General features: G+C 49.3%; 1 protein-coding gene across 6 annotated transcripts in view; it reads right to left on the reverse strand.

Annotated features, from left to right (window-relative positions):
- The window catches only part of ITPR2 (inositol 1,4,5-trisphosphate receptor type 2), a 171,733-nt gene that overhangs the window by 95,149 nt on the left and 56,640 nt on the right, over nt 1-19,944 (reverse strand). For 5 of the 6 annotated variants that reach the window (XM_068142875.1, XM_068142874.1, XM_068142878.1 and 2 more), the window contains 14 exons: nt 18,192-18,346; nt 16,769-16,868; nt 16,470-16,630; nt 15,998-16,139; nt 15,090-15,248; nt 14,068-14,240; nt 12,128-12,247; nt 11,844-12,029; nt 11,049-11,300; nt 8,508-8,652; nt 8,068-8,218; nt 1,881-2,074; nt 1,046-1,178; nt 139-196 (listed from right to left, as the gene is read on the reverse strand). In XM_068142875.1, the coding sequence (XP_067998976.1) occupies nt 139-196; nt 1,046-1,178; nt 1,881-2,074; nt 8,068-8,218; nt 8,508-8,652; nt 11,049-11,300; nt 11,844-12,029; nt 12,128-12,247; nt 14,068-14,240; nt 15,090-15,248; nt 15,998-16,139; nt 16,470-16,630; nt 16,769-16,868; nt 18,192-18,346 (2,129 nt within the window). Of the gene's footprint in view, nt 1-138; nt 197-1,045; nt 1,179-1,880; nt 2,075-8,067; nt 8,219-8,507; nt 8,653-11,048; nt 11,301-11,843; nt 12,030-12,127; nt 12,248-14,067; nt 14,241-15,089; nt 15,249-15,997; nt 16,140-16,469; nt 16,631-16,768; nt 16,869-18,191; nt 18,347-19,127; nt 19,177-19,944 lie in introns of those variants that run through there. The other variant, XM_068142879.1, reaches the window with a different exon arrangement.

Here is a 19,944-nt window from a genome sequence, read left to right on the forward strand (position 1 = left end):
CAGGCGTGGGTCATGTAGGAAGTGAGGAAGAGAAAGGGAGGTGAACATAAGCACAGAACAAACAGAGATTGTCCATGAGAAATATAAAGGTGAACCAACAGATAAATATAGAGAGAGGCAGAACTTCAAAGCATGTACCTGCCAGCAAACATGGTTTCAGCCTGAGCTGCAATTTCATCTATGTCAGGAACAGTTGCTGGAAAAAAAAACACAAATTCAAGTTTCAAAAGCAAGGCAGTGCTCAGTGTTTAATCAGCACAGCAGAGCAGAGCTCTGCTTGCCTTTCAAGCAGCTATTAGCAAGCCAAGGTCCAACCACTCATTCCTCAGCCAGGTGAAAGTCACTCTCTGCAAGAGCAGGAGGGAAGAACCAGGACATGGAGCAGAGCTAGCTTGTGCATTACTATCACTGAGAACACCCAAAATGTAGTGACAAACCAGGGCCTCATGGTGCCTGGAGCTGCACAAACCCCCACTCCTGACCCACAAAGGACACAGAGCATGAAACTTGTGCATTTTGTGCTAGATCTGCCACTCCCCACAAAGCAGACAGGTGGATTTGAGAAGATTTATCATCACCCAGATAAGTCACCGCACTGTGCTCTGGAATAGCTTCAGCAAACCTTAGCTGTCCCTCTGATACACAGCACCTCTGCCCTTCTTGCAGGTGGCCACACAGACATCAGCCAGCCTGTGGAGTGCTTCTGTGTGCAGAGGAATGCTCCCAGGAAAGCAGCTCCATTCCCACACCACATTCACCTGACTTCAATCTGTCCTCACCCATCCTCTACCACTTGTTCATGATCTACCCTCCCCTCTGTCACTGTGCAGTGTTTTGGGAGGAGTAAATGATCAGGAATCCTGTTTGTGCTGGAGAAGGCCAGGCCAGTAAAACTCCTGGCTTTCTGGGATTCCTGAGAAGTTTCATTTCTCCACTTCAGCTTTCCAGCTTCAGGCAGCCTGCACCTTCCAGGGCTGACCGAGCTCCCCGTTTGCTGCAGCCTGCACAGAAGCACTCTGCACTGCCACACAACAGTGACACCCACCTGAGGCAGCCCCTGGTGTGTCAGGTGGGGATGCTGCAGAGCAGTCCACAGTGCCACTGCTTTCCCCAAACTCCCTCTTGTAGATGGACAGCAGGTAGGATATTCGGTAGTCCAGCCTCACGCTGAGGATGAACTGGAAGGAAAAGGCAGCTTTAGATCAAGGCTTTCCTCTGCTGTCTGGTAAGAGGAGTTGGGACTTTCCTGTGCTGGGTCATCCAGGGGGATGTTATTATTTTGATTAGTAGGTCAATTATTTCAAGTAAATGTGTCCACTATGGAACTAGAATCCATTACAGTCATCAGTCCCCTGTGATTTCTTTCTTCATGGCACAAACCTGATACGAACTCCAAGAGCATGCAATGCTTGGGTGACCCTGCTCTAGCAGTGGAGGTTGGACTGGATGATCTTCAGAGGTTGCCCACCACAGAGGTCCCTCCCAACCCCCACCCTTCTGTCATTCTGTGGGTCTAGGTCACTTCTGCCCTTCATCAAACTGCTGTAGCAGAAGAGTCAAGCAAGCTACCCTGGCGTGAGAGGAGGGCTCCTGAGACTGGAAACAGACACTATCCAAAAAACCTTAGAGATTCAGCTGGCAGGACAGGTTACAACAGCAGAGTGTCTACAGAATCTCCTCCTGCAGAAGCAAAGCAGGTGTGACAGAGAGGGCCACAGCTGGACCGTTGTGCACACAGAGGAGTATCCTTCCTCACAGCAAAGTGCTGTTTTCACAACCAGCCCAGGGAACAGTAAGCAGGCAGGTAACAGAACTGGCCCCTGTGGATAAGCAAAGCGCCATGAAATGGCTGTGCTGTGACATCCACCAACCATTGCTACCTGCAAGATCTCAATGATTTTCAGTTTGGTGTCCATCACAATCACATCTTCACTGTCTGAGGTGCTGGCTTGCTTGCTTGGGTGAAGGCTTGGCTGTACATCTGGGGTACTGATGGGAAACACAGATCCTCTGCTCAGCACCATTTGGGTCATCATCTCTCCTACACCGTGGATGGTCCTCATAACGTTGTTCCCTGTGCATGAAACAAACAGATGTGTGCTGGCTGTGAGCAAAGCTTGCTTGCAAAGCTGTGCATCACACAGAGGCACGTTGGCAAACCCCTTTACAGCCCTAACAGGTACACTGAAAACCAAGCCCATCTGGCATCTGCTCTGCTCTGCAATCACTCTGAACTGGGCTGCCGAAAATAACTCCTCAGGTCCCTGCACAGAAGGAGAAAAACTATTTCTGACTTTACACAATGCTAGGGATAGAAAGCCAGAAGTCAAACCAGGGGCTGGATCCTTGTATCAGGCAGGCACAGAGAGCTCCCCTCACTGTTTACACCAGCATAACACAAATAAAGTAATTTCAAATGCCCTTCCTGCTGCAAATGGAAAGCAGTTTATTTTCCTTTCAAATCACACCAAACAGCTGGGGAATAATGCAGCATGGGCACCTCCTTCTCCCAGTGTGCACTGACCACAGTCCAGTACACACACATTCAGCCCTTAAAGTGGTTTCAGTTAAAGTGACTTTTTGCATCTTCTACATCCTCAAACCATGAAATAAATTACTTCTCTCATATCAGCCTGGCCTTAACACTGATGGATAAGGCCCCAGCAAGACCTCAAGGCTTTGCAGCTGCTTTGTGGCCGGTGATACTCCTGCTCTACATCTCAGCTGAGAAGTCACCAGCCTCTCTCTCAGCATGTTTTCAAAATGCCTTCCACTCAGCTGCAGACTATAAACTGAGGCACTGCCCTCTGTGAAGCTCAGGAATTCTTGATAAAACAGCTTGAGTCCCTGGGGTTACCACTGACAGCGAAACCACTCAAGTTCAAGACCAGCCCAGGAGATACTCTTCTCAAAACTAGACACAACTGCAGTTTGTCCCAGATAAGGAACAGGAACTCCACTTCATCTTGAGAAGTTCCTGCCCGGCTCTTAGGACTGAAGTTCAGTTGATGTAAAGTTAACCAAAAAGGTAATGTATTCTGCACAAGGATTCAGACAGCACCACATGAACGCACAGGAAAGGATCTCAGTGAGAGAACATTCTGCTGAATCCAGCCTAGGATTCACTGCTGGGGTGGGAAGTGGCTCAACACTGCATGACTGCTGTCAACAGCTGCAGAAAGACAAGGTGTCTTGGCAAATCCATCTTGGAAAAATCACAGAATGGTAGGGGTTGGAAGGGACCTCTGAAGACCACCTGGTCCAGCCCCCTGCCAGAGCAGGATCACCCAGGGCAGGGCACCCAGGAACACATCCAGGAGGGTCTGCAAAGCCTCCAGAGCAGAAGACTCCACAACCTCTCTGGGCAGCCTCCGGCAGCCTCACAGTGAAGAAGTGTCTCCTCATGTTGAGGTGGAACCTCCCCTGGTGCACTTTGTGACTTTTTAAGCAGCTGCCTGATGGTGACTGTTGTTTTCACTTAATGCAGAACAGGCTTGGGGAGAACATTCCCAGAGTGAAAATAACCCAGCAGGCACAGCACTTTGGCATTCTTTTCATGGAAGGCTTTTTGTAGGGAGCTGATGGAATGTAGCCATCTCTGAGGGTTAGACAGCAGTCCCCCAGCACAGCTAACTGCATCTCATGACTGGGAGGTTCTCCATAAGGAGCCTCAAGGATCATTCAGGTACGTAAAGAGTGGGCAGTAGCTTCTTTTCCAGAAGATCCCCAGGTAACCTGCACTCGAGGTGCTCAGGGTTATCTGTCCAGCCTTGGAAGTCTAGACCACATTAAGCATGGATTTAAATCTGTCACTCACAAGCATCAGGGCCCAGTAGTAAAGTTGCTTTTTCTTGCTATGATTTTGTGTTCTCTTGGCTTTAACAGAGTTGTCTCAGCAGGAAAGGGGACGAGTCCTTGAAGCAAGGCAAGCAGAAAGGTTACTGTGGCTTAAACTGCAGCTGCCTTCGCGTCAGCTAAGCCTACAACGCAAGACAAACCCCAGCAGCTCAATAAAAGAGATTCCAGCTCTTAGTACATATGCACACGACTAAAGTAACAGGGCTCTGATCTTAGCTGCAGCTCTAAAGTGCTTCCTGAATAGCAATGGCCAAGGGAAAATGAACTTGCTGCCTCAGCAAGTTAGCTGAGCTACACAGGGCAGGCAGCAAGCAGAGCTATGGCTGACCAGCAGAGGAGAGCACGAGGCAACACCCACGAATCCTCTTCCATTTTCCCCATTTTCCCTTTCTCTCCCCAGTTCTTCCTCTCTGCTTCTCAATCTGCCAATACAGGTCAGGTGCCAAGAACCTGCCATAGCAGTGGAGCCACCAGAAGTGCCCCATGCCTCACAAGGTTGGCCAGTGGAAGTGCAATCAGGGCATGCCTGCACAAGTGGTAATTTAAAGGAGCTGCAGGAAGAGCAAAGAGGAGAATGCTTGTCATGGTTTGAAAAGACAACTGTGCATCTCCTTCCATGGCTTTATTACAGTGATCACAACTTCCTAATGAGTATCAGTTTCTGTCACAGAACTCCAGTACACAATCCCATACAATTTGGCAAGACAGACAGCACAGCAGCCTCTCTGGGAAGTAAAGACTGCTCACAGGAGTCAATTAAGCAGGGGAAATAACAACCATCCAAGTTGTGGAAGCAGGGGATAATCTGAGACTTCATTTTCTACACAAACACATTCTCTTGCTAGGCCATTTACTAGCTGCAAAAACTCTAAGAGCAGAATGAAGACAAAAGCCAACAGGAATCTGCTATGGAACACAGACTGGATGGTGACTGACAGGACACCACGCTCAGGAAGAAAAGCAACTGCAAAGGCAACTCACAATTCATCCATTTCCTTCAGACTGTTCCTCCTACCCAGTGTCCTCAGCTTGCTCTCCAGTGCCCAGGGCCAAGGACCATGCACAATGGACATCCTCCAAGGTTGGCAGATACCCTCACAGCCAGTTGCCCTCTATGCCACAGATATTCTCAAGACACCAGAGAATGTTATCAATACATATTCATCAATGAGCTGGATGAGGGGATTGAGGCTCCCTCAGTCTGAAGGTGACACCAAGCTGGGTGGGAGCTCATCTGCTGGAGAGCAGCAAGGCTCTGCAGAGGGACCTGGCCAGGCTGGATCCATGGGCTGAGGCCAGTGGCATGAAATCCCACATGACCAAGTGCTGGGTCCTGAACCTGGGGCACAACCACCCCATGAACACTCCAGGCTGGGGGCAGAGTGGCTGGAAACTGCCCAGCAGCAAAGGACCTGGGGTGCTGGGTGCCAGCAGCTGAACAGGAGCCAGCAGTGCCCAGGTGGCCAAGAAGGCCACCAGCAGCCTGGCCTGGAGCAGCAGTGGTGTGGCCAGCAGGGCAGGCAGGGATTGTGCCTTTGGACTCAGGACTGGAAGAGGCCACACCTTGAGTGCTGGGTTCTGTTTTGGGGCCCTCACTACAAGAAGGACATTGAGAGGCTGGAGCAGGTCCAGGGAAGGGCAAGGAAGCTGGGGAAGGGTCTGGAGAACAGGGCTGGGGAGGAGCAGCTGAGGGAACTAATCAAAACTGACCTTGCCTCAGTGTAAGTGCACTCAGCCAGGTTTTAAGGCAGCAGTTAACACCAGACAGTTTCCAGATGTCTGCTTGAATGGGAACCTGGACTCCAAAGTGCTTTGACTTTGTGGATTCCAAGGAGAACCACACCGCTGCTCCACCACAGGCTTCTTCAAGTGTCAGTGCCCTCTCTGGATGCAACAGTGGCAGTCCCTGGGGATCCTGCGGCAGGGAATCGTTGTCCTGGGGCTCTACATCTCCCTGCTTTTGTTGATTTAGTTTCACTGCTTCACGCAGTTTCATTTGTCTGCCTGAGAAGTTACAGCCATTTTTAAGACATATAACAACCCTTCAGTGCCTAAAGGAACACATTTCCTTTCAAACCCTGTAGAGCCATCTATTATTTGCCACAGGCACTAAGCCTTACAGCTCTGTTTGTGAAAGAGGTATGAATTTTTACAGGTTCTCTACAGAATTTGCTCGTAAAGGCTGCAGAAGCTACCATAAACAGGCCAAGAGCCACACTTTATTTCTTCATTAAGCCATTTTTCAGTGCTCAGTAACTAGCTGACCTCAGGTAAGCCTCACAGAAAACTTAATGCATGACATTAAGGGCAGCAGGTGAGATCACTTCTACATTTTATACAGCCCTCAGAACCAATGAGGAGAAACAACCCCAAAAGCCCACAGTGCCCACAACACAGATCTGCCACCCATTCACTTGGTGAATGCAGCCACCCTCCCCTCCACTTACCTACAGCACAGCCACCAGCCCTCCTGCTCTGCACACCAGCTCACTGCTGCCAGCCATGGAGAAACTACACCAAGCATCACCTTCTCCTGACATTCTGCAGGTTCTCTTGATGTTCCCTATCCCCAAAACCACAGAGCAGCTTTCCTGCCACAGACATTAGATGAGGGGAAAAATTCCACACATCAGCACACTGGCCTTGAAGGTAAGAAGCATCCTGGGAATCCTCAATGAGTTACACCTCTGAAATGGACATTGATTCCTGGAAGAGTGGCAGCCTCTGGAATCACAGCAATGCACAGGTCTCGAGGGAAAGAATAGGGAGGAAGGAGAAATGGTCCATGTTGGAGAATCAAACTCTCAGACTGTCCTGCCCCTTTGGCCTGACAGTATTCTGCAGATCTGTGACTGACACAGCTGTGCCAAGGGTTACAGCCTGCCAGGCAGCCACTGCTTCTTCAGCTCTGCTAATCAAAGGGTGCCTCAAGAAGGTGTTCCAGTTTGGTAACGAGACAGGAGATCAGCTAGCAGAGAGAGATGTGAGGCTGAGCAATGGCAGTCATGGCCAATCTCAATGAACCTGGTTCTTCTTGGCCAGAGGAGCCACAGACACAACAGAAACAGCAGGTGCAGCCTTGTTCTCAGCTCCATTCTAGTCTCATCTGCTTCTAAGCAGTATGCACCTCTGGTTGCCATGCAGAGGGCTGGAACACAACACCACCCATCTTCTGGCTCAGAGGAAGCTGAGGGACTAAGTGGATTGCCAGGATGTGACCAGAGGGACAGAACCTGGGGGACTCCCCTGACACTGACGTACAAGCAGAGAGAGAGGAGCCCACAGCAGGAAATGAGGGCTCCTGACACCTGCCAAGGTCAAATCCTCCGGGTTACAGTACAACAAAGCAGCCAAGCTTGCAGCATGACACAGGTCAGACTTCTCATGATCCACCTCACAACCTCAGGACACCAGTTGCAGCTACAGGCTGACTCTGAATGTTGCCGAAGTAATAGGAAAAGGCAGAAAGAAAACCTGAGAGTTAAAAAGATGATCAGAGTCTGGAGGACCTTTGCTGTGGGGACAGCCTGAGAGAGTTGGAGTTGTTCAGCCTGGAGAAAAGAAAACTGGGGAGACCTTAGAGCAGCCTTCAGTATCTGAAGTGGGGCTACAGGAGAGCTGGGGAGCGACCGGGTACAAAGGTGGGGAGTGAAGGATGAAAGGTGACGGCTTCGGACTGGAGGAAGCTGGATTTACATTAGACATTAGGAAGAAACTCTTGCCCATGAGGGTGGTGAGGAGCTGCAGTGGGCTGCCCAGAGAAGCTGTGGAGGCTCCAAGCCTGGAGGTGTTGAAAGCCAGGTTGACCAGGGACTTGAGCCACCTGCTCAACAAGGGCTTTGTCAGACTGATGTGCAGCACTCGAGTTGCATCCAAAAACACCAAGACACGTGCAGTGTAAATTCAAGGATGTGTTCCCTTGCAGCCACCATTCCCATTCCCAAGGAACATTAACTAAATAGCTCTAAGCAGCATGGCAACTCTGCAGCTTGCCTGCAAATGCCACTGTGTCATTTCATCTTTCAGGCCTGACTTAGGCTGCAGCTGCACGTTCAACTAAAATCAGCTATCTAGAAGACCAAACTGCACCTAGTGAAAGGCTTATGTGTGAATCAAGAACCCTGACAGATCAAGAGACATTCTACATGTTATTTCCAACTGAAATAGTGAATTGCACATGGGAACATCGACCGTGGCTGCTTCTCCCACCTCCATCCTGAAACTTGCTCAGCCGCTCGAAGTATGAGGAGATAGGGACCTGAACGATGTCCAGGATCGCCAGCAGCGTCCGGGTCAGCCTCAGCAGCTCGCTGAAGCTGTAGAAGCCAAAGTAGATGAGGTTTCGAGCCAGGTGCACCACCTATGAGAAAGAGGATGAAAAATGAAGGAAGTCTTGGCAACCCTTGTGGCACTGAGCTGTGCAAGGCACACTGCAGCTCTCACAGACTCAGATCCAGAGAGCACTCAGGTTAGCACAGCTCACTGACGTAAACACAGGCCTTGCACAAAGGCCAGCGACGCTGCATGATTTTCAGAGTTAGACAAAGAATTGGTCAGTTAAATTTCAACAGAGAGCAGAAACCAACCTGAGGTTTAGGAAGGTTTGAAAGGATAGGATTGCACCTGGGATGCAGGTAGCTGAGAAGTACCTCAAACGTAAGTTTATTTTTCTCTTTGTCTCCAAAAGGAAAGGGCTGATTGACAACTTCTTTCAAGTACTCTTCTACAAATTCCATAGTTAGAGCAAACTTCCTCTTCATTTCATTCCTTGAAGAGTCTGTGAAAGAGTCATACCTGCAACACAAGGCACAGAAGGAAGGAAAATTAAACATCTTTAATAGCAGGATCAGCTGCCACTAAAGAAAACCCAAACGGTGCCGATGCCATGAACTGACACTCGGCTCTCTGTGTGGGGAAGGGGGAGAGGCCAGCTGATGCTTCAGCGAGAGGCACAAACCTCCCCTCCAACAAGGGCTGCAGAGAACAGCAGTTACACAGAGAGGGAAACACCACAGTTGTGGCAGAGAGCACTCTGGGATCATAGTGTGGCAGCTCCATAAGGTGCTCAGTCTCAGCTGGCCAGCTGCTGTTTTTAGGAGGAACACAGCAGCACTGGGCAGTCAGTTTCTTCCTCTGCACCACCACCCAGGGCTGATGTTTTGGAAGAAGAATCAACAGTCCTGGCTCACTGGAGAGGTCCCAGCTGAGTGGAAGCTGCCAACGTGATGCCTATCAACAGGCAGGGCCGGTTGGATGAGTCAGGGAATTCCAGGCCTTTCAGACTGACCTCAGTGCCAGGCAAGATCATGGAACAGGTCATCCTGAGTGCAATCACACAGCACTTACAGGATGGCCAAGGGATCAGGCCCAGCCAGCATGGATTTAGGAAGGGCAGGTCCTGCCTCACCAACCTGATCTCCTTCTATGCCCATGTGACTGCCTGGTGGATGTGAGGCAGGCTGTGGATGTAGTCTGCCTGGACTGCAGCAAGGCCTTTGACACTGTCCCCCACAGCAAACTCCTGGCCAAGCTGTCAGTTCGTGGCTTGGACAGCAGCTCTCTGAGCTGGGTTAGGAACTGGCTGGATGGCCGAGCCCAGAGAGTGGTGGTGAATGGTGCCACAGCCAGCTGGCAGCCAGGCACCAGTGGTGTGCCCCAGGGATCAGTGCTGGGCCCCATCCTGTTCAGTATCTTCACTGATGATCTGGATGAGGGCATTGAGTCCATCATCAGTAAATTTGCAGATGACACCAAGCTGGGGGCAGGAGTTGAGCTGTTAGAGCTTAGGAGAGCTCTGCAGAGGGACCTCGACATGCTGGGAAGATGGGCAGAGTCCAAGGGCAGGAGACTGAACACATCCAAGTGCCAGGTTCTACACACTGGCCACAACAACCCCATGCAGAGCTACAGGCTGGGGTCAGAGTGGCTGAGAGCAGCCAGGCAGAGAGGAACCTGGGGGTGCTGGTTGATGGTAGGATGAACATGAGCCTGCAGTGTGCCCAGGCAGCCAGGAGGGCCAATGGCATCCTGGCCTGCATCAGGAACAGTGTGGCCAGCAGGAGCAGGGAAGTGATTCTGCCCCTGTACACTGCACTGGTCAGGCCACACCTTGAGTCCTGTGTCCAGTTCTGGGCTCCTCAGTTTAGGAAAGATGTTGAGATGCTGGAAAGTGTCCAGAGAAGGGCAACAAAGCTGGGGAGGGGTATGGAGCACAGCCCTGTGAGGAGAGGCTGAGGGAGCTGGGGTTGCTTAGCCTGGAGAAGAGGAGGCTCAGGGGAGACCTTATTGCTCTCTACAGCTACCTGAAGGGAGGTTGTAGACAGGTGGGGGTTGGTCTCTTTTCCCAGGCACCCAGCACCAGAACAAGAGGACACAGTCTCAGGCTGTGCCAGGGGAGGTTCAGGCTGGAGGTGAGGAGAAAGTTCTTCCCAGAAAGAGAGATTGGCTATTGGAATGTACTGCCCAGGGAGGTGGTGGAGTCACCATCACTGGAGGTGTTTAGGAAGAGCCTGGATGAGGCACTTGGTGCCACGGTATAGTTGATCAGATGGTGTTGGGTGATAGGTTGGACTGGATGACCTCAAAGGTCTCTTCCAACCTGGTTAATTCTATTCTATTTTAATCCTGCCTCTCACTAGCAGAAGCAATCCTGTCTGCTGTACTGATGAACTTGTTCCTCTTTGTCTCTTCAGCCAGATACTCCCTGTCTAGATCTAGCCCAGTGGCACTGCTCCATCTAATCAATTAGGTCAGAGAGGGTTTCCACTGAAGTTAAGGGTCCCTTCTCCCATACTTAAATTCAACACACACTGAAGTACTTTGCTGGATGGAGGCCAAAGCCTCTGTGAACCATTTCTGGGGCAACAGCTGTACCTAACTGCAAACTTCTGTCTTTCGGTTCAGCTTGAAGTATAAAACCAAGTTCCACCCTAGCAAACCTGTGATGTTAAGACAAAATCCCAGGTCAGTTGGTCTGAGGAAAGGCCATTGCATCTGCTCCCTACAGGAACACAGTGAAAAATGAAACTCAAATCTTTCCATGCAAAGCTACCCAAAAGCAACCATAAGGTGCAGCTCTGCGCTCACAACACAGCACTCCCACACACACTTGTTGTCAAGAGCAGACATCTACAACCGAGATGAAGTCCCCCAAATTTTTAGTGCTCTCACTTGAAACACTTCCAACTCACTCATGAATTGTGATCTTTGTAGGAATTTCAGTCCACAGCCTGGCATATCTGACAGGCACCACAGACTCCTGGGGGTCTCTGTCCACATGCATGTGCAGCATCAGGCGGCAGAAGGAAGCGCGGAGGTCGTAGGGGAGGCTCTCGTCGGACATGCAGCGCAGGATCAGGTCCACCGACAGCTGCGCGGAGATCTGGTTGATGGCAAGGTACTGGCGGTCCAGGCACATCCGTGCAAAGAGGTTCAGCTGGTACCTTAAAAAGGCAGCAGGGTGAGGAACTCACAGAAGGCAGCTGGGAGCGAAACCGTGCACCTCAGAACAGGGCCTGATGCTCGTCCTGCTGATACAAACCCTAAAACCCAAAGCAGCTCTGCTAAGTGAGGGTCAGCTTGCCCTTAGAAATGCTCACATGAGGACTGGGCTCCCTCTGAAACTCAGAGGAAGGGGGAAGTCTGGACTGTCTGTTTTCAAGCAGTGTAGGACACTGTTCTGTGGTGCCCTTTCCTCTCTAATCCTCAGAGTATGCCATGATCCCAAGGCAGAAGAACTTCAAATAAAGCTCAACAAATAAAAAGGCAAAATGCTAAGGAGAAACACAAGAGCTGTCATGAGCAAAGGAAGCTCAAGGTTTGTCTGTAACAGCAAAGATTGTGATGCTTCCTACAGGCAAAACTGGAAACAAACTTTTCATCCCTGTTTCTGACATGACCTTTTTTGATATTGGCAAAGCAACCGGGTAAGAACAGCACCAGAATCTTCTGCAAGCCTTTTCATGCACTGAAATGAGCAGCTTTACCTGTAGTAGGTAAGAACTTCTAAGTCAGCCTTTGTGCCCTCCTTCGCCTCCTGAGCCAGATGCCTGATAGCTTTGCCATGAGGCTCCTTGTTGCTGTCAATCCAGTAGAGCCACACTTCCTCCTCATCAATGTCATCCGAGATGACAGGGCATTCCAAAAGGTTGTCCATTTGTGTTGAAACCAGCCTGAAATCACAAACTAGTCACAAGGGAGCCACTAGCAAAGCACTGCAAACAGCACAGCAGAGATTACAAAACAGCATCTTCTGCTTATGGATGCTCACTTGGTCTGGATGAGAATGTCAGCGTTCCCTGGACTCAGCATAAACTTGCAGATGAGTTCCTGAGTTACTGGTATGGCTGTGGTGTTAGATACACACAGGTCTGACAGGTAATCCAAGAATCTGCAGTCAGAAAACCACAGGTGCAACATAACATGAGATTTAAACCTCCACACAGACACACTGCAGCAGGAACCTCCAGCATCCATCACTAAGGAACTCAAGGGAGCATCGATCACGAGATTTATCAGCACACGACCTTTGCAGGCTCACAGCAGGTAAAGAAGAGTAAGAGCTGCAAGGGCCACCCTCAGTGGTGTTAAACAATCAGACAGGAGAAGAGAAAAACATCCCAAGTGTGCCACTTCCCAGCACATCAAAGGCCAGAGGGTTGTGCCAGAACTTAAGACTGAGGCTGTTTTAAGTTTGTCAGGCAGAGGAACTCCACTGAAGGTCCTCATCCCTGTCAGGAACCAAAAGCAAGAGTCGCTATTCTCCCCATCAGCTAACAGCTGTTCCCTTAACCCAAGCACCACAGGGATGTTACTTGTGCAGGAGGCAGCTCTGCACTGCAGAACTCCACACTCTCCACACTGCAGAAGCCTACACCTCAACCTGTTAAAGATGCACTTAAAGATCTTTGAAGTGACACAGCCAACAGATGTTCACTGGCATCTGCACTTTCATCAGGCCTGACCTGAAACCACAACCTGCAGGAAAATTCATAACCAAAGCTTAGAAAGATGAACTGCAGAGTTAAGAGAGACTGACATTTCATCCTGGCTTGGAGGCCTGTGGCTAGTGGTGTTCCCCAGGGGTCAGTACTGGGTCCAGCCTTGCTCAACATCTTCAACAACCTAGGTGATGGGACAGTGTTCTCAGCCAGTCTGCTGATGGGACAAGCTTGGGAGGGGTGGCTGGCACCCCATCAGGCTGTGCTACCATCCAGTGAGACCTGACCAGGCTGAACAGTTGGTCGGAGGGAACCTCATGAAGTTCACAAGAAGCAAGTGCAGAGTCCTGCCCCTGGGGAGGAACAGCCCCTACAGCTGAGGGGTCAGCTGCTGGGAAGCAGCTCTGTGGAGTAGGACCTGGCAGTGCCGGTGGACAAGTTCACCAGGTGCTCCTGTGGTCAAGAAAGCCAGAGGCCTCCTGGGGTGCATTAAGAAGAGTGTGGCCAGGAGGTTAGCAGGTTGAGGGAGGTTCTCCCCACCCTCTACTCTGTCCTGCTGAGGCCAAACCTGGGGTATTGTGTCCAGTTCTAAGCTCCCCAGTTGAAGAGAGTCAGGGATCTACTGGAGAGAGCCCAACACAGGACCACAAAGATGATGAGGGGACTAGAGCATCTCTATGACAAGGAGAGGCTGAGACCTGGGGCTGTTTGGCCTAGAAAATAGCAGGCTGAGTGAAGATCTTCTCAGAGCAGATCAATATCAAAAGGGTGGAGGTCAAGAGGATGGGGCTGGGCTCTTTCCAGTGGTGTCCAGTGATAGGACAAGGGGCAACAGGTACAAACTGGAACCCAGGAGGTTTCACTTAATCATAAGGAAAAATTCTTCAATTTGAGGGTGCTGGAACACTGCAGCAGGCTGCCCAGAGAGGTTGTGGACTCTCCTTCTCTGGAGACTTTCAAAACCCACCTGGATGAGATCCTGAGCAATCTGACCTGGGCAAACCTGCTTTAACCAAGGGATTGAGCTCAATGATCTCCAGAGGTCCTTTCCAACCCTCACCATTCTGTGATACAATTTGTCCTTATCAGACATAGAACCAAATTGTTAGAACTGTAAAAGCTCCAGCTCTGAAATGCAGACACAGTCAGGTCCCAAGAACCCCAGGTAATCCTGCATGACACAAAGCAGTAAGTAGCAGGCAGATGCACAGCTACTGCAGGGAACAAAGGCTGTCAACAGAGCAGGAGCCTGGTGTGGGCCACTTCAAACCTTGGCTCTCGATTTCTCCTGAGTAAATTCACGAACGTCTCGATCTCCTTAGCTGTGATGTGTTTCTCCAGCAGCTTTCTGTTGTTGTGCAACAAAGCTGTGATGGTGTCTTCTGCCAGAATATCATAACCAATCTGGGACTGCATGACACAGAAGTTCTTAGCAATGTATTCCTGAAAAAGAACAAGAACATTCCCACAATGACCTGTTAAAGCAGTTGCTCATTCAGAGCCAGGAGCATCCAGCTCACTCAGCAATCACAGCCCCCCTCAGAACTGGCTTCCACAAAGCAACACCTGCACACCTGAAACACGCACCCCAAGAAGCAGGCTCAATACTAGGGATGATAATTTCTTGGATCTATCCTGTTCAAGAAGCGTTCCTGAGCCCTTCCTCCTCCCTTTCTAAGACAGAAATACTCCCACAAAGCTTTAGAAGGAAAGCAAAGAGGCCACACAGGGCAGTTCCATCTTTTATGGATAGTCCCTTTAGTCCTACCACGCGAGCGCAGTTTTCCTCGCTGCAATGTGCCAAGCACTCAGCACCATCTTCTGAAACACTTCTTGCTCACAGGGAGTCCCCAGCAGTGGGACATCTCAGGCTATGTGACAGAATAATCTCTGGTCTGATTCCCTGCCATCCCCCTACAAGTATCTGAGCAATGGAAATAGATTGGTTTTTCAGACTTCCCATTTGATAACCCAGAGTCCAAGAGCATCATTTTAAAAGCAGAAAGCTGAACGAAGCAGTGGACTCAGCTCAGTCTGAGCCTGTGGAAGTGCAAGGGGAACCAGTGGTACTCACTGCTGACCACTCAGTTCTTACAGAAACGCCTACAAAGCAAAGCCACTGTTTCTCAGCATGAGGCAGAACAGGACAGTGACTTTTTACCAGCAGCCTACAGAAAGCCCAGTCCTTTGACCACTACCACAGAATCCCACCTGTAAGTGCAGGCAGTGATGTCCAACCCAGCATTGACAGTTATGGAAATCAGGAGGATAATTGTCTTGATTACCACTGACCTGGTTCTTCCTATAGTCCTGCTGGGAGTGTCTGAGAACTCTGTAACACAGCCTTAACATGTATTTGTATGGGGCATATCTCTGGTCACCCAGGTCTTCAAGCCTCAGCATCGATCCTTCCCCTTGGTCCTTAAAAGGAGCTTTGAGAATGCCGAAGATCTGTTCAAAATCAAAACCACTGAGCATGAAAAACAATCTCAAGTTGACTAGCTTTCAGCAGGCAATGGAGATGTCCTCTGAGAGGAACAGCACAAGATCTGAAGTGAGTCCCTGAACCCAGTTACGTGTGAGCAAACACACGTGGGACCACAGCCTCAGACATCACAGCCTTTATGCCTTCAGTTTTACATTTCCCATCCACTTGGCTGATACTGCTTCCTCTTTACTGCTATCCCCAGGTTTAAACAATGCCACTTCAGCACCTTAGTTTTGGCTAAATCAAGAATGAAAAAGGAAGACAGTGGTGGCTGGTGCCCAACCTCACCCTTTTTTGCATGTTTAAATTTCAGCAGGCTACTTAAAGTGGTTATTAATTTTCATTTATGTGGAAGTTTGCCCTCATGTGAGGAACGCCAGGGATCCATAAATGCATTAGAATTTTCCCTACACAGGGAATACTTACAGGATTGGGACCACGTTGCAAGCTCGGTTCGGACTTCATCAACTACCAAATACAGTCTTAAAAGGCATAAGAATCACAGGAAACTAACAGCCACTACATGCTACCCCTTGTGCCTCCTTCTGATTCACAAACCAAGGCGTGAGCCTTGCCTAAGTCATGTCTGCCTGTGCAATCCACCCAGACAAATCCAGCATGGCATAAAGCAAGTTAGCCAAAACTAATGTTTTTTTTCAATCACTCCTACAATCTGTAACAAGAATCAAGTGATTAATGCAGTAGGCTGTACCTGAGCCAATATATTCTGTTCCCTCATTAGCTTCTGCCGTTCCCGGTTTGGCCTGGTCACAACCACATCCAGAACCTCCTGCCCGTTGTTGGGCACATCAGCAATAAAGAAAATAAGATCTTCCAGCAGCTTGGTTATGAACCTGGGCCAACAGAAATCAGTGTTACCTGCAGCCACTCTGCACCTGCTGGATGCACCACGCAGAGCAAGCTGTGTCTGGTGCCACGGAACCCCAGTCACAGTGCAGTTAAGATTGACATGCACTTAAGGATTCCAGACCTTGGTTCACAGAGCCTTGAATCCATCACACAGATGTTTACCAAGGCATTGAACAAAAACCAGAGGGGAAAAAGGGAGAAAAATGCAGGATGCAGAGCACTCAGAAATCCAAAATCCATACCGGCTGGAAGAGCAGCAGGTCTTGAGTAGGCAAACATCAGTTTAGGAGGGCACAGAAATCAAACTCACTGACCTCCTCTCGTTCTGGGTTATCGTCCCATTCTCCAGCTTTTTAACAGTTGATGCTAGAACCTTGTTTGCATCATTGGCAAAGTCCAAGTCTCTGACCTCAGACAGAGGAACCGAGACAATGGCAAAAGCTTCCTTGTCCTCTTTTGTTTGGCACGTCCCAATCTGCAAGAGTTTAATGCAGGTGAGAAATCCTCTTCCCTTTATCCTAGCTATTACAGATATTTTATGTACTAGAAGTGAGATCCCCAGTGCAGAGCTTCAGGAGGGAGCTGGAGAGGTGAAACTCCTGCAGATGTTTACCTTCAGCATGACAGGCCTCTCCTCATCAGTGTCTATTGGAATGCTGGTGCTGGTCACCCAGGTGTTGGTGCACAAATGCCTCAGCCGGACGTAGGAGTTCCTACAGGAGAGTAAATGACAGGTGAGATGGATCACTCCTGACCTGGAGTGGGCAAAGTGGGATGCAGGGCAGCACATGAGCATGGCACGAGACTCGAGGGCATGAGTCACACTGGCCACTGATCAGAGACCTAAATGGTACTGCAGAGCCCTTTCCCCTTGCCTCCTTCTTCGTCATCCAGAGGAGAGATGCAGTAGAACAAACAGCATCCTGGGATTATGCAGAATGCTGGGTTTAAGTATTCATATAAGCCCAGGCACAAAATATTCCTAAAAGAATGTAAAAGGAAGGTGTTATCCCATCTGAACAGGGATCCATTTAATGAAAAATCCTTTATTTTTTTTTCTGCAGAGTAATATACCCCTTTGAGCTATCCCAGACAAAAGCCAGAAAGTAAAATTGGCCATGGTTTCACAGCTACACCATTGTGACTGCTCCAGGGAGCAAGCATTTACAGTACCAGTTCTCAACTGAAAAGCAAGTGAACAAAGAGCAGACAGGAGATTCTTTCTACTTTCTTTCCATATGATAATTTGTGGCATTATCAAAAAGCAGAGCTGAGAAACCAGCTACAATTTTTACTCTGAATTCTGCTTTTGAAATAGATTCACTGTGGTCTTCCTTCACACTTTCCCTTTCATGCTGATGGGCTTGGAGTATTCAAGCAAGCAAATTACCTGGCAAAGCTTCACGTAGCAAATACACTTCCAAGCTGCACACATCAGTATTTACAGATGCCCAGCTCTAAAACCCAGCCCCATCACAACCTGCCCCACTGTCTGCACGCCCACTTAGTCACAACCAACATTGAGGGACTTCTCCAGCCAATCTCAGCTAAACTGCACAGCTGAAACATCAAATATTCACTATTAAAAGCCAGAAGCCACTTGCTGAATTCATTTGACTAAGAAATGTGCACAGTGGCATAGTGGTCTGTCAGAGACACATCAGCCCAGTTCACCACACCTTTATTCTCCAGGGAACAACTCCAGTTAGATCTGTCAGTGGTGGGTTTTTTTTCCAACCAGTGAGCAGGGTCAGTTCTGTCCTCACAGATCTTTGCAGTATTCAGCCCATTTTCTCTTCACAGACTCTCTTCAAGCACCACTTGGTTCAGCCTTATAATTGTTTTACCCAGCCACAGCAGCACTCTCATGTTTTATACATCCCTTCTTTACCTGTGAACGCTCCTCACATTTTCACCAAAGGAAGCTTCTTGTTTCTGTTTGATTTCTCCCCTGCCTTGCTCACTAGCATAGTGCTAGGAGGAAACCTTGCCAATGCAGCACTATTTTTTCTGCCCTTTTTTCTTTCTTTTTTTACCTTGGAACCAGGCAATCAGCTCTCTGAAGAGTGGTGGCATCCAGTTCAAAGAGAGAAGCGATGTCATTTCCGTGCGGCACAGAGACCAAAGTGTACATAATCTTCTCCCCTGCCTGGCACTTCTTCTTTGAAGCAGGAAGGTCGCCGTCTCTCTGCTGGGTAGGCACAAGGGTTATTTGCTTGCATCAGGGCCTGCTATAAATTCTGCAGTTACCTCTCGGACAAGTAACACATCGGAACTGTACCTTTCTTCCTTACATTCACGTAGGAACGCAGAGGGTGCACTTTGCCCCAGGCACGCAGGGTCTCAGGCAGTCATTACAGAGGCTGCGGAGAGCCTGCAGGACTGTACACATACAGCTTCAAACAGCCTGCAGGAGCTGCACACCCTGCACTCCCAACAGATGTAGCTACACAGGGCTGGTTTGCAACACAGCAAAGATAAAAGAGTTAACAAAAACTGGATGTTTTGATAAGAGGGAGGGGACTAAGAAAGTAAGGCCATTTGCCTACATGCACTGTTGTTTGATTTTCTCCCTCCCATGTGGTCAGAATCCCAATAGCACACTCGCCAAACAGCAAGAGACAGAATATTGACTCCACTGAACTGTGATTGGAAGGGGGGACACAAAGCACCAGGTAGATTCTCAGAAACTATAGCAAAAGGCTGACCATGCATTGCAGGCTGGATCCAATACAGGTTGGAACTTGCCCACAGCAACTGGAGAAGGTTGTTCCCTTCAAGAAGCCTTCAGCTGACATGTACAAAGTTGTGTGGGTGGCTCAAAAGAGATGTGGGAATCTAGGGTGACCATTCTCCTCCCACCATCTGCTGAAAATCCATGGGAATTTGGAGTTCCAGCACCACTGAGCAGCCATCTTCATCATTAGTTACCTACATGCTTCAGCCTTCAGAGCCTCCAATTGCTGCCTTACCTAAGCATCCATCTTTGCTTGAAGGAGTAATTCACAGTGGGTGCCCGCAACCACATGGCAACCAACAGAATCACCAGCACAAGGGAAAGCTCTTCCTCCAGGGTGGTGTTACACAAATTACAAAAGGCTAAGAATCAATTAAGCAGCTGCCAGCCTAGGGCCCTTCACACACACATACACCACAGATCACACAAGAACAGGAAAAGAGGAATGAAGAAAGCCAAAGGAGAAAAACCAACCCCTGGAAACCTGGAATATTTTATAATGATTTACAACACACCCCCAGGAAGAGAAGCACAAAGCAATGTAAAGAGGCTTGGGTTACATTAGTGACTTGATTAAAACCAAACTGTGACGGGTAATCAAGGGCAAAGCTTTGATTATTCATATTGCCAATTGAGATCCAGCAACAAAATCAAGGATGAGTGAAACTACAGGAGCAGCAGCTGGTTATCAGCTCATTTCCAGGCACCTCTGGAATCCTTCACGTCTTAAAAATAATCACAGAATCGTTTGGGCTGGAAAAGACCTTTAAAATCACCCAGTCCAAGTGTTCTCTAACTCTGCCAAGGCTGTGGCTGGACCATGGCCTTCAACACTACGTGTGTGTCCTTGAAACACCTGCAGGGAAGGGGTCCCTAGCCACCTCCCTGGGCAATCCTCCCCGAAGTTTCTTAGGCTCATCTACTCGTCAGAGTGTTGGCACTAGCTTTTGAGTGGAAGCTTGCTGAAACAAGGGTCAAGCATCTCCTGTGTCTCACTCAGAAGTAAGCTCATCCCGCAGCCCTCACGCACAACCACAGCCCACCTAAACCCC

This window comes from Melanerpes formicivorus, unplaced genomic scaffold (assembly GCF_026170545.1).
Source record: "Melanerpes formicivorus ecotype bairdi unplaced genomic scaffold, bMelFor1.0.p_v2 SCAF_8, whole genome shotgun sequence".
Classification (NCBI taxonomy): Eukaryota; Metazoa; Chordata; class Aves; order Piciformes; family Picidae; genus Melanerpes; species Melanerpes formicivorus.